This window comes from Gallus gallus, chromosome 6 (assembly GCF_016699485.2).
Source record: "Gallus gallus isolate bGalGal1 chromosome 6, bGalGal1.mat.broiler.GRCg7b, whole genome shotgun sequence".
NCBI classification, from domain to species: Eukaryota; Metazoa; Chordata; class Aves; order Galliformes; family Phasianidae; genus Gallus; species Gallus gallus.
Window position 1 is genome coordinate 1,695,383 of NC_052537.1, and position 17,822 is coordinate 1,713,204.

A 17,822-nucleotide genomic window follows, 5' to 3' on the forward strand; every position below is an offset into this window, starting at 1 on the left:
CTTAACAATCTGCTGCTTTTGCCAGAAGTTTGCTTTCTACCACTGTTGTTGTAAAAGTTAGTTTTGTGACAACAGCACTAAAAGTTTTACATTTTTTTTCCCAATTGATTATGAATAAAGCTTGTGTAATTGTTTTCAAGCTGAGCACTGAACGAGGGCTAGAACTCAGTTTGGGTTGTGTGGCAGACTTTTATGATGTGTGAAAAAGCAAGATGAAGTCAGAGCTCCTTTCAAGTGCAAACTTCAGTAAAGGAAGCAAAAGTTCTTGGATGTGTCACCTATACTATGAAATGTGCAAATGTTAACATTGCTAGATTTATGATTTCAGGAGTGTTTCCAATTCAGGTGGGAGTAGAGCTGTATTCAGATCTCAGGTGTGAGAAGTTTTTTTCTTAAAGTTGTATTTGAAGTTGTTATACAGGTAATAAACAGTGGTATGCCGTACTACAGAGCATAGTGCATAACAAATGTATGCCTAGCAGACTCCTGGGGAGGCTTGATGTGCTGTACTGGATTCATTGCTGTGTCTATAGTTCATATATCCGTATCTAGAGTACCTTTAAATAACAGAGCTGAAACAGCATGGTTTCATGTTGTCTTCAGCATTCTGCCTGCAAAAATAAGGAGTTAGAGCAGTTGAGCCTTGTCTGAACTCTTTGTGACCAGGATAGCAATGCCAGCAGTTCACATGCTGTCTGCTTGTTTCTCACATACTGCTGTCATTCTGTCTTAAAACACTGCAGTAGGGATTAGGGGGTCTATTTTATGCATATTTTTTCAAAATTTTTACTGTGCTAATTGTGAACTTCTTTAATTTTTCAGTAATGTTATATCAACTTATATGGAAGGAACAGTGTCCCTTCTTGCACTAAATGCAGTTATTTGCAGGAAGGTGCTGAGCTACTGGTGTATGTTCTTACTTAAATTTTAACTGAATCACTATCTTCCTATTGTAAGCAGTCAGTGACTAGTAATAAGTGGCATCTAGATGTTAAAGCCTCTTAAATAATGACTAAGGTACTTCATTTGCATGCCTAATAGTAAATATGCTTTACTTTGATCTTAAATGTTGCTTACTTCTTCCTTGATTTCTTAAACTTGTTGCTCTAGATTGAGGCTACAGAACTAATGCGCCACAGCTTCCTTAATTGAATAACTCGAAATGCATTGGAGCCTTTGGTAGCCAAGGGCTGACCATCCTCTGTAGTAATTCCCCTCAGAGATGGCAGCAGTGATGCCCCCCACCTTGCCTTATCTCAAATAAGCACTTAGTTTTTAAGGCCCTGAAGACAAGGCAGTTACAGATTTAATTGATAAAAATAAATACAGAGGTTTCTCTTTGTTGTGTATCAGTTGTAACTGTGGTGGTGGTTTTGCTTTTTTCCTTAACCATGAGATAGTTTTCCTCACTGATTAACCTGGGCTGGATTTGATGGTTGTCTATTTGTCAGCAACTAAGCAGACTTTTTCTGGAGGCACCTTAATTTGTTTTAGTTGGAAGTTGCACTTCTTAGGAATATAACGACCTCTGAACTGCATGTGTGATTGTTGTGAGATGTTAAATTTTAATCATGATCTGAGTTCAGTAACTGTTACTAACATGGACGCTTTTGAATGTCAGCTTTAAATGCAGTCTTATATCGTGTAATTAAAAGAACTCATGAAATAAAACCTTCTTCTGTTAAAATATTGTGTAGTAACTCACCTTATATTACACAGGGATCCTCCACAGCAGTTTAAAACTATCTTCAGATGGAGTTAAGAATTGTAATGGGTTTTGCTTCACCTAGAGGAGGAAGCCAGAAGTTAACTAATATTTTGCTATGCTTTGGCTGTTTTCTGATGTAAATTCCTAGTTGAAAGATGCTACTGTCATAGAAATGTGGTAATTGTTTCCCTGTTATTGCGCAACAGGGGAACTGCAGAATGTTCTGGAGCCTGTCATTGTTTGTCTGCTGGTTTTGTGTATTTTGTAACTGTAAGCTAAGTGATAGGAGGGGAAAAAAAAACAAAACAATGATATGGGACACTGGTAATATCTGCTATGTATTGCTGTAGGGTTGTGCTGTGTATTAGGAATGGGTGGTGATTAGCTGTTACATACTCCTGCAACCTCCTATTGCTAATATAAAGGGAACTTAATCATGTCTAGTCATTAGAAATGACAATAGAACAGAAATGTACAATTGAGAATATCTTATTATATATGCAGAAATCTTTCACACAGATCAGTTTCAGACTGCATCATCTGTATTACGTAGCAGATTTTCCAGCTGGCAAGTGAATGTTGTAGGATCTGCCCAAATGCTCATCTGCTAACTCTCCTCTGAAATCATTACTTTTTGCTTTAGTGGAAAATGGAGGACTAATGGTACATTAACAGAATAATGTCTTGGTTTATACTGGCAAAAGTCGGTTTTTCTACAGAGCACTAACTTCAAACAAGTACTGATAAGAATTTGCATTATTTAGAACACAGCACGAGATGCAGCACTGCTAATTTAATTTCCGTTGCTCTTTCTGAGACATGATGGAAGCACAGACATGAGATAAATAGTCAGGACCTTCCACTTCTTCACAGCAGGAACTGAATTAAAACAAAGAAAATGAATGTGGGGAGCTGACGTTTCAGGAAGTATGGGGAGGTGAACTCCAGAGCCTGAAGTAACTTCACGTATTCAATTATACTGCAGTGTGATTAAGTGCAGTAAAAAGGTGATCGATAAGCTGTCTACTACTGGATGGCTAGACTGTCAGTAGTTTTAATGAAACACAGTGACTTGGGCTCAGTGATTTGAAGGAATGAAGTGACATTTGGAGAGGAACCACCAAAAGAGAATGATAAGCCAGAGGTGAAATAAATTAGAATAAATTAGAAGCCTGGGAGAATCAGAAGCCAACAAGAGAGTAAATAAGATAGGGCAGAATATGTGTTATTGTAAAATAAATAAAAATAATAATTGTTTACTGTGCAGCCAATGTGACAAGAAAACTTTGACAGTGGAAACAAAGCGGAAGTTGCACTGAGGAAGATAAAGTGTGTGCCCTCAGGTTGACAAGGTCTGAACTAACTTCAAAATGATGTGGCTAAGGCTTATAAATCAGCTTAATAAATTCAGGGCTGTGCCTTACTCAGTGATGAGGAGTCTGTCTAGAAGTAAGTGCTGGTGCAGTTTTGGGTGTTACAAGATATTTCACATTGGGTGAAGAGTTTGTTGATGTGGTTTAGATGCAGCATACTCTGTAACTCTGCGCAACTACTGATGGGAATTCACAGGCCCAGTTCTGCAAATAATTCTTTGTAACCTTTTTGAATTTAGCCAACAAGACACTAGATGAAGAAAAGTGATTTGTTTGCTTGGGCTCCCAGAAAACTTCAGGAGCAGTGTATTTCCCTAACCACAATTTCTAGTTGTGGATGTGCCTGTCACCATCTCCTGCATGCATGGAATTCTGTGGACAAAACACAGCTTAGTGCAGGTTTGTGCAAGTGCTTGCTAGTACCAGAAAGGGGGTAGTGGGTGGACATGTCTACAACCAGCCAGTTGGCTGTTCCTGTGTGCTGTCTGATCTAAATGGTACCTTCCTCACTGACCCACTTTGTTAAATAACTGGTGCTAAATTGTGGAATTTGAAGTAAGGATACAGGCTATTGATGATGTGTGCAGTAGGAATGCACTTAGGAGAAAGGGGAAGCATGGTGCTATGGAGATGTGTTTGGTTAGGTAGATTTTGTTTGTTCTCATTCTTTAGTCCTGTTTTCTTTTTTACTAAAACTCTTAGAAACAAGGAGAGCTGAAGAAATAGGCAACACAGCAAATTAAGATGGCATATGGTAGCTTTAAATTGTTGGCTACTAGCTGTTGGGCTGTTATAACAGTGTTTGGTGATAGGCAATTGAAACTATGATGTGTAATATTTCAATGAAACCAAAGTCAAATGCACTTTAAAATGTCAAGTGGTAAGCAGGCGAATATCACCCTCTACTTGATGAACACAGTTTTCTCTTGGCTTATTTACAATAATGCTGAACTAGCAAATGAAGCTACTCAAGTGGTCATTTTGTAGTGCAGAGAACTTGGAATTTTCCTCTAACCTGTTTGAGAATCAAAGTCCTTAAAAGCCTTAAAAACCTTGTCAGCTTCTTCATGAGCTGTAGTTGTTACAGTGCTCAAAAAATTCTCAACATGAAATTGTTATTGGCAGTATATTCTTTTAAAATCCTGCATGTTAAAAACACAGCTTACATTGTAAGGAGCCACAAGATAATTGCTGAAAATTAATTTGCTTCTAATGAATAGAGTTTACTTCTTAATAGAAGAATCTAAAATGTGTAAGTGTAATGAAAGCAACTATGGCCTTTGAGCTAGATAAAAATTAGGGACAATTGTTTATCAGAACCATCTTTGTTTTGGATGCTCAGCATTTAAAGGGAATGTGTGTGGGTGTTCTTTCCCACTCCTGCAACCTATTTCCTTTACGTAGTTGTTAGTAAGTTTGGGATGACTTCCTGAATCTTGCTATTGTATTTTGTAAGTTTCCAGCCTCAGACTTGCTCCAATTCTGTAAGCCACTTTTAAACACCTCTCAAAGCTTGTCATTACCCCCAGTTTGTTACACAGGGACCGCCTGCCCAAAACTGGGCACGTGCTGCAGTGGATGCTGTTGACTGAAATTGAGTGAAAAATTTCCGGTAAATGTGACTGAAATGAAAATCAGTGTAGATTCAAATAGATTGCTGCTTGAGCATCGGGCAAAAGGTGTCATCTGACACTGCATTGATTATCAATTGCTTGATTGCTACTTGAGAACCAGCTTGATTAAATATTATGTGCAAATATATAGATATGAATTTCAGGGTACAAAAATGAATCTCTAGCTAAAGACCCTCCTTACATGGACAAATATGTGTCAGTGTCTACAGCATTAGTCTCTTAGCCTCATGCCTACAGTGGAAGTAATGTTTAAATATAACCATAACAATAAAGTTTGAATGTGTTGTTTGATGTTTTAATTGGTATTGCAGTCTTAAATCTGGGAAACAGTGACAGACATTGCTGTTTCTTTTCTCCCTAATGCTGCTGTTTCACAAAAGCAGTCTTCTGCTAAGGAAATTAAACTGTTTTATCCTTGCTTGTTTTCAGTTGTAGTTTATTTGTCAGTGTGCTTGGTAAACATTTGATTTTGATATGCTTAATAAACCATCTTAAGTTGCTGTTTTTGCATTCATTGTCTATATTTGGCACAAATGAGATTAGTTCAACTGTTCTCAATGCAAATTCATGGTATACTAAGTTATGTATTCTACTACTGTAAAGAAAAAACCAAACACACACAAAACAATGCCAAACAAACACAAAAAGCAGCACAAAATCAATCAGAAACATCAACGTGGGTTAGAAGCAACAGCTTGGAAGTTTTTATAGGTAACTGCAATGTGGTAAGGTTTTCAAGTTTATCACAAACCTAGGGTTTGAAGGGATATGTTCTTTCCAAGTTTCCCAAAGTTGATGTCTTAGTGCATGATTTCTATGCAACCAAAAATAATATGCATGTAACCAGTTGCGTTGTTTTGCAAATTCTTCTTTGTTCTAATTCCTGTCTTTTGTCATGGTACGTGGATAGCCACCTTATTCATACTGTTTTCTTTCTCCTTTCTTGTTTTTGCAATACAGTTAAGAAAAAAGCAAAACAAGGAGATCTGCATAGATTAGTCCAATATATGTTCACGATGGGGTACGCAGTGATAGTGTTAGATTTGTGTTCTTTCCCAGTTGCGCTGAGAGTATGGTATGTAATAAGATGATTAAAGTAGTGGTGAGGGAATTGGAGCAGATGGACTTGGCTTTTGCTTTGCTGGTGAGTATCAGGTGCAGTGTAGGGTGTGAGTGCTTGAATTGCCAGAAAATGTGTGACTTAAGTTCTCTGCATTGGGGTCATAATCTGCTGCTGTTGAGCACTTTATTTGTCCAGTTTTGTGCATTGTATTGGTGTTGTACAAATACCAACTGTAGAGCTTTCAATGCTGTGCAGACTACTTTGTGCATTTATTTTGCTTTGTATTTTCCCCTCCCCATGAGTTACAATCCTTACTCATCCTTCACAGTTACAACTGTGACAACGATACATTTTTTCTTTGCGTAGTAGTTTAAGTAGTTATTTAAAGTTAACAAATTTCAATGTTTTTATTGTTGCTCCCTTACCTTAGTGTTTTAGAGAAGTTTGGGATGAAATAAGGTTCTTTAAGATATTACTCTGCAAAATAATTCAAAATATTTCAGAGTGCTGTAGAACTGTATGTTGCAAATTGCTGCTTAATCAGCCTGTCACCTGCTGGTGGTCTGCCCAGAGGCACACAGCTGCTTGTAGATTGAATTAAACTGCATGTTGAACAGCTGAAATATATGCCATAAAGGGCATAAATAGGACTATCTTTTTTTTCCCCACAGTTGATCTTTAGTATTTGAGCTGCAGTTTTATTCTGGTGATTTCTGGGGGTGGACTTGCTGGCTCAGACTTGCAGTGGTTTCAGACAGGTTTTGAGACACGATCATCTATGTGTTTTGTATTTTCTGTGGACATGCTCTTACTGTAAGTGCTTCTCAATATATCCAAGTAAAATTATCTTTCAATATCATTGCTGGTTTTCCCATTTCTACTTATCGTGATTAGTTTTAGAACTAGAAGAGGGAAGAGTGCTTTTTCATACTTCTAGTTTTTGTAGTTGTTGTTTAGTTCTTATGACTGTGAAATAATGTTGTATTTGCCTGCACAGTAGTAAAGTTACTTCTTTACTGAAGAACATTTAGCTGAATTATTTTGGCTGCATATTTTGATGTTACTCAGACATATTTTGAATGGATACTAAAGGAAAGCAAGCTTTTTAAATGGCATGGTATCACTATTCCATGTATAAATGGATGTAAATGTTTAAATGTGTTTAAATGTAAAGCATTTAAACACAATGGCCAATTTTTGCACAAGATTGATGTTTTGACATAGCTGCAGCTACTTTGTGAGGAGAGGTTGTTCATGGCTCTTATTTGGGCAGTATACATGTACTGCTTCATGGCAGGCTTTGATATCAGAGAAAGGAAAACAGGAGAATTCATAGGGAGGAGGGGTTTCAGATACTGTAACAGGCTATTCAGAGAGATTCTGTATCTATATCTTTGAAAGGGGGCTGCTTAAGCAAATGATTTGACAATTTGTTCTTGTTCTCTGTTAGAACGATGAGAATGACTCGCTCCAGGACATCTCACTCTCAATTCCATCAAGTCCAGAACCACAAGAACCTGAGTCAACCTATTTTAAGGTAAATTGCACCCATTTACTCTTCAGAATAAGGGATACGAACTTGTTTGTATTTGTCTTATGAAGTAGTGCTTCTTGTATCTATTAAAACCTACCAGATATGTGTATATCATAGAATCATAGAGCGGCCAGGGTTGAAAAGGACCACAATGATCATCTAGTTTCAGCCATGTGTTGGGTTGCCAACCACCAGACCAGGCTGCACAGAGCCACATCTAGCCTGGCCTTGAATGCCTCCAGAGATGGGGCATCCATAACCTCCTTGGTTATATGTACAGATCATCTGAGTTTTCTTTAAGTGGAACGGTTTATTCAACCTTCTAAAATACTTACAAATGGCAGTACAGTTAAGTAGTTAAAATCATTTTGCTTTTCTATGTTAGGAGTAGTCATCGGAATTATCAGCTTTAGAGTAACGTCTTAAAGATTTTTCTCACTATTTTTTTAACTGTTGAAGTTAGAAAAGACAAAGTTTCCTTTGAAGTGTAATAATACTGTAATTATTTAAGTACTTTGATTTTCTGTCGGCTTATATTCCAGGTTCCTTAGATGGTCTTATACTACTAATGCAAGTACCACTAGAGATGGTTAGGGCTTTTCTCTCTGTGATGCTAGCTTCTCGTACAACAGATGAGTCTGTATCAAAACATCATAACTGCAGCTGATTTACTTACATGGGCTGCAAATTCAGGGAGTTGGCTAAACTTTTTTTTTGAACTTCAAGTTTCTTTGTTCATAAGGTGTACTCTTTATCACATCTCACTATGCAAATAAGACAAAGAAAGATTGTGCTAATGTTACTGCTACAGCTCCATGAACCTCTGCTGTAGTATATCCTATAGAGCTGTTGATTTAGATTATGTGGCCCTTAGGGAAAAAACTCATATTGCCTTATGTTCTTTTGTAGACAGAAGATTTACTGAATGAGATCAGGCAGCTTAAAGATGAACTGAAGAAAAAGGATGAAACAATCAACCAATTAGAGCATCAACTTGTAAGTATAATTTTTAATGCTTAACAAAATCCCAAGCAAGCACTGAAGAGTGCAAACCGAATAGATACTACTTATGAAGGCTTTAAAAGGGATAAACTTGTAATTTTTACCCTTTACTGTGGGGTCTTTCAGGAGGCTAGTCATGATTTCTATTTTTTAATGTTGAGCAAATATACAAGCTGTTGCTCTGAAACCAGGGGACGCTTACAGATCAGATTCAGATGAGCACACATTCTCAAGCAAAAGTATTATGTGGCTATTCAGTTTTCCACTCCTGTTCTGGACTAGTTTTGGATTTTACCCTGTGTATTTCTGCATTGGCTTCTGACAAACTAGTTCATTGCAAAGTAGTCACATGTTTTCAAGCCATTTACTAAAGTTATTTAAGATAAATTGCTTTTTAAATTCAATTCAAACTGATTGTCTCAACCTAGTCTCAATCAAAAACGTGGAGGAGTAGCATGGAGGGAGGGAGGGTATGATGCCTTTTAAATGTATGTTGGCCTTCCTAAGAATGTGGCACGTAAACTTCTGTGGGAGTAACTTTTTCCTGCAATTTCCTGTGCAGTCCATGCACTTTCCATGACAAATGATACTGTATTCTTATAATTGCTTTCAAATACCTACACGTACCTTTTCAAATATTGGTACTGAAATGGACTGGCACCATAGGATGTGCAAGTCTGACAAGGGATATGATTTTTTCATTTTATAACAGATTCTGTAATAGTCATCATGTAATTTCCTTTGTTAAATAGTAGAAACCTCTACAATGTTGTTTCAGTTTCATCTCCTTGCATATGCTGAGTAAAGATTTTGAATGTGCTGTTATAGCCATTCATCGTCTTCATTAATTGCAGATATTTGCAGTTACTGTGTTTTTAGGTGCATATGCACATATATGTGTGTGTATATGTATGTGTGTATATATAATGTATGACAAATCTTTCAAGTACTGTCCTTGGAAAGAGAAACAATCCAGAGGAGCTAATTGTTAGATAAGCAAATTAACACAGGGACTGGTACTTCATTTTATCGGTGCATAATAAACACGGTAACCAAATACTGCCAGAAGGTATTAGGTGATGGGCGTGAATGGTGCTTTTCAGCCATATTAATTAGTTATTTTCTAATAAATTCTCCATTCTCTTTCTCGGGGGGTGTTTAAGGCCAGTAGATGTAACTGCCAGAAAGACAGCCAAAAACCTACAGTGGCAAAGTGCGTGTATGCTGATAAATTTACACAAACTTCCTGGAGGAGGAGTTCTGTGAGTAAAACTTGTCATGACTTTTTGAGTTTCATTCCTTAATTTTGTAATTAGTGCATATGCACAAGTTTGCCATGCTAAAGAGATTATGTATGCTGTTTATTGGTGTTTTTATTTGCACGTTCTTACTGCTGTGCTTAGCTTAAACATTCTCCTGCAGACATGATCATGTTTTTAAAAAATATTACAAACATTTATTTTAATATATGTAATTAAACTTCAGAATTCTCTCCTTAATCATCTTTTGAACATTTGTCATTTTCAACCCGAGCTGTCTATCTAACCATACATTAAGAATTTTCTTGTCTTCATTTTGAAGTTGGTTATCCATATCTTTTTTTCCCTGTTGAAGTTTAATTGTTCCTGTGTCTGCATCTGAGCACAGCATAGTCTAACCTTAAGTCCCTAGGTGTAAACAATGAAAGTTGCTTTATTTCTTCACAATCATTTGTTTGTAGAAATGGTTGAATTAAAAAAATTATTGGGTGAACATCAGTTTGACAGAGGACATCTTTGTTCCCATACGTTGTTGCATGGATTGTATTTGCTCCCATGTACAAAATTATTGCATTCTAAATAGAACTGTAAAAGAATACTTCAGATGGAATGGTAGTGGGGGGAGACAACATTTTTTTTTTTAATTTTATAGTGACATGAAAATGTTTCTGAATGATGAACAAGGCTTTTATCAATTGCCAGCAAGTAGTCTTCAGATAATAATCTTTCAGGTACTTTGGCTAGGGAATCCTGAAAGTTGTCTTTAGAAGGTTAAAAATGGGTTAGACTCTAGTTTCCTTTTACCCTGCCCCAGGTTTTTTGGTACCAAATTGTAGTAAAGATGAATCAACCCTGCCACCCCTCGAAAACTATTCTTTTAAATATCTAGTGCTAGGATAGAAATGCCACCATATGATATGCTCACCACTTCCTAGTGAATCTTTTTTCCATTGAGGCCATGCTTTCCAACCTTCTGTTGTGTGATGAGAACCCAGAGTAAAGGGAGCATAGCCTTAAGTGGCTCTTTTTTTTCTTTCCTGTGGCACCTTTGTTTTTTCCACTAAGCACATATAATGTCCTTGATGTTCCTCTCATTTTTTTCTGTTCTCCTGTACCTTTGGAACTTCTGAGCTTGTGTTCTTTTTTCCCAAGATTTAGTTTCATATATGTAACATGCATGTGATGTTTTTCCATACTGATATTGTTGCTGAGTTTGTGGCTATTGTTGTTTCCTTGGTCTTTTTTTCCTTATCTCATTTTCTATATAAATTTAGAAATAGATTAGTAACTATTAGCAGTTAATTGCTAGCTGCAGAAGCTTTAATTTGAGCAATCTGTAGTATTGTTGAGACAAAGATATTGAGAGATGGAGAATGGAAGAGGCAGGTTAGTATTTCAGCTAAGAGCATTCATTAGCCCCAGTTATCTCTGGTCAGATAGAAGTATGCGTCGTCTTCAAAGTTTAGTACTTCTGTTCAGAAAGACACTTTGTTGCCATACAGAAATTGTCAGGTTAAGGGAGAATATCTTTATAAATTAAAAGAAAAACAACATAGCATGGGTTATGTTCATGGTTGGGGGTGTGTGTATGTATGTACACATTCATGCATACACAAATTTATTCAATATGAACTGCTTTTCAGGAACTGTTACTTGTAAATCATAGCTCAAAAATTTGAGGCACAATGTTTTCTTTATCTTCTGGCTAAATATACAGTATAAATGTAGAAAGCCTTGGTACAAAATCACTGTTGATCTGAAATTCAATGGTAGTGTCACTTGCAGTAGAAAGAAGAAACAAAAGACTGCATTTTCGTGAGGGATGAATACAGTAAAAGCGAATAGTAGGAGACAGGTGACAAAAATGTATTCTCACTAGAAGAAAGGGTCTTAAATTTTTTTTTGGTTTGTTAACATTCCTGTCCATTTTAAAATAATGGTCTTGAACTGAGGGTACAGGCTGGGAAAAACCAGGCTCATTGCATCTAAACATAATTTAAATCACAAATGTACCTAATGTTTATGGAAACTATGAAGGTTTTCCTAATAAATAGACTTGTAAGTATCATTATTTGTATTCTTTCACAGATCTTATTGATTTGTTTCTTTCTCTAGTACTAGATATGTTTCTTGAAAATGGCCCATCCTGTTGTAGTAATAAACTTATCTGTGACCACAGTTTTTTGAAAGTAGCTTTAGGTTTTTTTTTTTACCTATTCAAAGATAAACACGTACGTAAATGTAAGCTATATAAATTTAGGTTCATTCTTCAAACTCATTTTGAAAGCTGAGCAATTAAGATTTGATAGTTAGCTACCTGTTGCCCAGCCACCCTCTGTTACATAGTGGTTTCCATGTAGTGTCCTGCTCAAAACTGCGTTCTGTAGTTTTATTGTCTGTATAGTCAATGATAACTTAGGGGGAACCATTATTTTTGGTTAGCTATCCTCAAGAGTAAAGTCTTGTGCAATTATTGACTGGCGGGGCTAGATCGTGACATTTCTGGAAGGGCTTTATATGGATCTCTTGTAATTAATTCACTTCCAGTCAATGTGCCTACTCTTCAGCTGTGATGAAAAGTAGAAGTAAATAAAGCCTTGAAGGACATACTGAATATAAGTTTGCCTGAAGAATTGAATATTGGTGGAGAAAGCTTACAACGTGAGCATCCGTTGCCACAACTGTCTGGCAGGTTTGCAGCACTGTTTCAGTAATACTAAATACTTTTCCAAAATTGAGTTTACATATCAGGTCTTCAGTTTATATTGACAAATTATTTGGCTTCTGGGACTGGAAAGGTTGTTTGCAGATGCTGAAAAGTAAAATCTGAGCAAATTAATGATAAAACCTTGAATTTAGATGACAATGCCTGTAAAGGATTCTCACCCTTGAGATCCAGTTCCTTAGCATCTTCTTAATTTGAATGTTCTCCCATGCTGTGGAACAGTAAATATTATGCAGTAAGAGTTGATTTCTTCCTTTGCCTCAGGAGTAATGATAAGATCAAGTTTTGCTTAGAGGTTTATGTAGGTTCATTCGCATCTCTTTTAAAACAACAGTGTGTGGGAACACAAGTATTCTTGTTCTTTGCTACATTTCTTCTCCTGCACATTGCCTTCCATTAGAGTATTGTTCCAGCTTATATTTCCAAAGCCTCTCTCACTGTTTTGATGAACCTTCATAATCATTTGGCTGCCTCTGTGTTCTGTTGTCATCTTTGAGTTTCTTCCACCTTTGCCTTCCATGTTCTTTTTTGTATGCTTTGACTCTGCAGCTATTAATTCAAACCTCCAGGTGCTGAAGCTGTGTGTTTATCTTCACATTTAGCATAGGTTTCTGTCACTGTCCAGTACTTCTCTACTGTTCACTTGCTCTTCTGTTACACAAAGGTTGCTCTGAAAGTAATGATTCCTACTTATTTTCATGGAAACTACGGCAGCTACAAAGAGCACAATAGCACCTTTTGACAGAGCAAATTCTTGGCTACAAAACACCTTTTTTTTTCAACATAGTCACTGCCATTAGCTATACATTTTTGTCAGCAACAAACAAGAGTCTGCATGCCATTCTCATAAAAAAAAAAATAATCTGCACTAGCAGAAGTGATGCACTGCTTTGCAGCTGCTATAATAGCATTGTTGCTAAGAAAGTGTTGCCCACGCAGTCCATCAGTTGTTGGCCTGACCAGATGGAAGTCAGGAGGCACCAAATCCAACTATATGGTGGATATGGTGGGACAGCCCAGCCAAGAATGGTAATGTTCTCCATGGTCTTCAGGCTGGTATGGGACCTGACTTTATCATGTTGCAGGAGAAAGGTTGCCACCTTCTCCGGCCTGACTCTGGAAATTTGAGCATTCAGCTTAGTGTCACAATGTAGTAGTCGGAATTGATGGTTTGTCTGGGTTCCAGGAAATCAAGAAGGATTGCCCCTTTCCTATTGCAAAATATAGTGTACATCGCTTTACTTGCTGAGGGCTGGGACAAGAACATTTTCTTCAATAGGGAGTTCACGTCATCACTCCATGAGCTGCTGTTCTGACTCCAGCTTGTAATAGTGGCATCACGTCTTGTCACCAGTAATCATGTGATTCAGGAAACGCTCATCTTTAGCCTCATATTTGTTCAGTAGGTCCTGACAAACTTGCATATGCTGTTCTTTCTATTCCTGCTGAAATGTACCACCTACCCCCTTGTGCTCACATCCACTGTCTCATCTCCATCATTGTTAAGTAAGCATCAGTGAATGTGTGCCACTTGTTCCACATGAAGGAACTGAGTTCCATACGTTTGCTTTATTTGCACTTCCATGTCAGACTCCATTCTGTCAGACTGCCCATCTGCTGCCATCGGTTGCAAAACAACAACATGTAACAGAATATCATCAGGAGGGTGCAACCTCTACTGCCATACCAACCAACCTGTGACATCATGGGCCACCATAATAACATAGGAGATACTCCTTTCAGAGCAGCCCTCGTAGTATTACTAATACATATGCTTTGTTGGTAGCAGAGAAAGTAACTGGACAAGGTGGTTATGTTGTACATCTGCTGCTTGCTTTGGTACAGTAACACTGTTACGCTGTAACACTCCGGCACTTGCCCAGAAGTGGGCCGCTGAGGCTTTCATGGATGATTTTTGTTTGTGTAGTGAAAAACTACCATGTAGAACTTACTTTATACTTCCAAAATTACCATTGCATGCCAGGGTTATTTATTTATATCTTTCTGCTGCTAGGCTAGCAAAAGGCAACTGATGCAAAAACACTTCGTTTGCATTGATGCTTGAAGTACATTTTACGTTTCTTTTACGATGTGTTCTCTTAAGTTTATATGGGACAGCTGGTAATGGTAGGTGAGACAACAAAGATCATCTTCTGATTAGTGCTCAAAACCTCCAGACATTTGGATCTTTCCTGCATTTTTTTGTGCAGCAGGAAAGATTACTCCTACTAGTTTTGAATATTGGTGTATCCTTGGAAAAAGAACAGCACTATTTGGCTGGTGGCCTAAGACTACTATACAGCAGTAGCTTAGAAATTTCTCTTATGCTACTATGGCAGAAGCATGTTATAGAATCATGAAGCTTGGAAAAGACCATTAAGATCATCTTGTCCAACTATCAACCCATCTCACCACTCCCACTATCTCTCAGTGCCATATCTACCCTTTCCTTGAAAACTTCCAGGGATGGTGATTCCACCACTTCCCTGGGCAGCCTGTGCCAACGCATCACCATTTTTTCTGAGGAAAAAAAAATCTTAATATACAGTTTGAACCTCCCCGTGTTGTAACTTAAGGCTGTTACCTCTCATCCAATTGTTAGTTACCTGGAAAAGGATGCTGACCCTCTTTTGTACTTGTCTAGAGTGATGAGATCTCCCTTGAGCCTCCTCTTCTCCAGACTAAAACAGTCGCATTTTCTTCAGTTGCTTCTCATAAGACCTGTGCTCCATACCCTTCTCTGGACACACTCCAGGGCCTCAGTGTCTTTCTTGTAGTGAGGGGCCCAAAACTGAACACAATACTCAAGGTGCAACCTCACTAGAGCTGAGTACAGGGGAACAATCACCTCCCTGCTCCTGCTGGCTGCACTGTTTCTGATACAAGCTAGGATGCCATCGGCCTTCGTGACCACCTGGTCACACTGCTGACTCTTGTTCAGTGGGCTGTCAGCTAACACCCCCAGCTCCTTGTCCTCTCTGCAACTTGTCAGCCACTGCCTCGTGCCTGGTGGTAATGTATGAGGTTGGTGTGAGCAAAGTGCAGGAGCTGGCACTTGGTCCTGTTAAAGCTCATACAGTTGGCCTCTGCCTGGCTATCCAGCTTGTCCAGATTGCTTTGTAGGGCCTTCCTACCCCCAGGCAGATTGACATTCCCTCCCAGCTTGGTGTCATCTGCAGATTTATTGAGGGTGCACTCGATTCCCTCATCCAGGTCATCAATAAAGATATTGAACAGGACAGACCCCAGTACAGACCCCTGGGGAGCACCACTCATAACCAGTTGCCAGCTGGATTAAACTCCATTCACCACTATTCTCTGGGCCCAGCCCTCCAACCAGCTCTTTACCTAGCAAGGAGTGCATCTGTCTAAGCTATGGGCTGTCAGCTTCCCCAGGAGAATACTGTAGGAGACAGTGCTAATGGCTTTGCTGAATTCTAGTTATACTACATCAACAACCTTTCTCTCATCTACCAGGCAGGCCATTTGGTCATAGAAGGAGATGAGGTTGGTCAAGCAGGACCTGCTCTTCATGAATCTGTGCTGCCTAGACCTGATTTCCTGGTTGTCCTGCTTTTCCTTTTATTCATGTGATGGGTTATTCCAAGGTTAAGTCTCTTCGTAGCACTGGAAAAGTCTGGTAGTAACCTTTTTGTATTTTTTTAAGGTTTTTATTTTTAGGTTTTTTTACTATAAGTTAACAACAACAAACTGGTTTTCCAGTGCACATTGGTTTAAAACTTCACAGAGCTTTGAGCAACTATTGTACAATTTGTCAGGACCTATGGAAAATGTTTGTCTTGTTCTGCTTTTAGTCAGTCTTATATTTTCACCCTTTTCCAGATTGCTTGTTTTGGTGGATAGTTAACATTCTGAATCACTTTCTTATGGGATGCTTTTGCTGGTTGTGTTTTTGTTGTTGTTTCACTGTTTCTGTATCTGGGAAATGAGGAATGGGATTAAAGTTCAGTGCCTCAATGTGCATAATAGCTGAGGGGGGAGGATCTTTTGAGGCTGCTGCCTATCACTGAGGTGCACATGGGAAGACTTGTATCACAGCTGCAGAACCTTGAAGAATCCAAACATCTTTTAAGTTATTACAGATATTCTTTAAAGATATTTTTAAAATAAAAACTTAGGTAAGTAATGTTCTCATCTTTTAATTCTACTATTGCTTGCTTATGGGTTTTAGAGACTTTCTGATAACTAAGCTATCTTCCCTGCATTTATTAGGAAACTGCAGTTTTCCATGTACTTTAAATATGTGCCGTAACCTGAGGAGATATACTTATTATTCTGTGTAGGCTTTTTTTTTCTTGGGCATCCAAGTGTGTATTTGGCTAATAGAGGAAGATGAGTGTGAGGCGTTTTTTTAAAGAAAAGCTTAGTAAATTTCTTTGCTGGAGTTTTGTACACTGTTAGAAGAAAAGCCATCTTTTCATGAGTTGGACTTATTGTCAGATAACTATCTCTTAATGTAATTTATGGAGAGGATCAATATAATCTTTATCACTTGTAAAATCAACGTAAGTTATAATACAGACACTAATAAATCTGCAGTACTGTATTTCCTGTTCCTTATTTGATTCCATTGATGTTGATTTTTAATTATCTTTTTGATGTACAATTAGGCAAAGCTTTTGATTTTTACAAAGGAGAAATTCAGCTTTTGTTTGAGACTGGTCCATATGGAGCAATGTTAACTTTGAAGTCTGCTGCCAGAGGAATAACTAGGTCTGCTTCTGAAGTTATAAGATGTTCCTTGGCATTTCTGGGAGGGGAATTGAGCCATGCCTGGACTAGTCTAGCGGGCAAGACACTGAAATGAGTTAATTGCCCTTTCTCCACTTCTTCAGTCAACCAATAATGATTAAATACCATGAAGAATTACTAAGCAGACTGTATTTAGGGCTGTTCTTTGTTAGTATGGCTGCCTAAAAGGTACTGGAATGTATCAAGACATCTAAATATTTCTTTGCTTTTACAATAGTATCATAGCTGTTAACTAGCTCAGCTGGCTTGTTCTTAATCTCTCATTTTAGAAGGAAAAGGGTATAAAACTTTAACCACTCTTCTTAATCTAATGCATTAAAATATCAAAAAAAAGTCTGAGGAGAAAAAAAAAACAAAAACCACCCAAACAAAAAACCAAATCAAAACAAAAACCCTGTGTTACCAAGCTGAGCAGTTAGTTCTCTACAAGATGAGACCTGTGCCTGGTCAAACTGGCCCTTTTACTGTCTGGAGCCTGGGCTATCTTTAGAGAATGGAAATCATTTCCTATTGTTCCTCCATGCTGACATAATGTAGGATGTGAGCAAACTATACACATGGCCTGAAAAATGTAGTGTTCTGTACAGTGCTGCAGAAATCCAAAGCTTTTGTTAACATCTCATCAATTGGGGATCAATTTCTTATTCCTAGGAATATTTGTTTCATAATACTAGCCTCAGTTGATGCAGTATATTATATTGTTTTGTCATACTGCTAGACTGAAACTAGTAATGTTCTTTGATGCAGCAGT

General features: G+C 37.8%; 1 protein-coding gene across 8 annotated transcripts in view; it reads left to right on the plus strand.

The window, feature by feature from the left end:
* Window positions 1-17,822, plus strand: part of CCSER2 (coiled-coil serine rich protein 2) — a 71,917-nt gene that overhangs the window by 37,085 nt on the left and 17,010 nt on the right. For all 8 annotated transcript variants that reach the window (XM_046942781.1, XM_040702311.2, XM_015287968.4 and 5 more), the window contains 3 exons: window positions 7,229-7,315; window positions 8,222-8,308; window positions 9,478-9,576. In XM_046942781.1, the coding sequence (XP_046798737.1) occupies window positions 7,229-7,315; window positions 8,222-8,308; window positions 9,478-9,576 (273 nt within the window). The remainder of the gene's footprint in view (window positions 1-7,228; window positions 7,316-8,221; window positions 8,309-9,477; window positions 9,577-17,822) is intronic.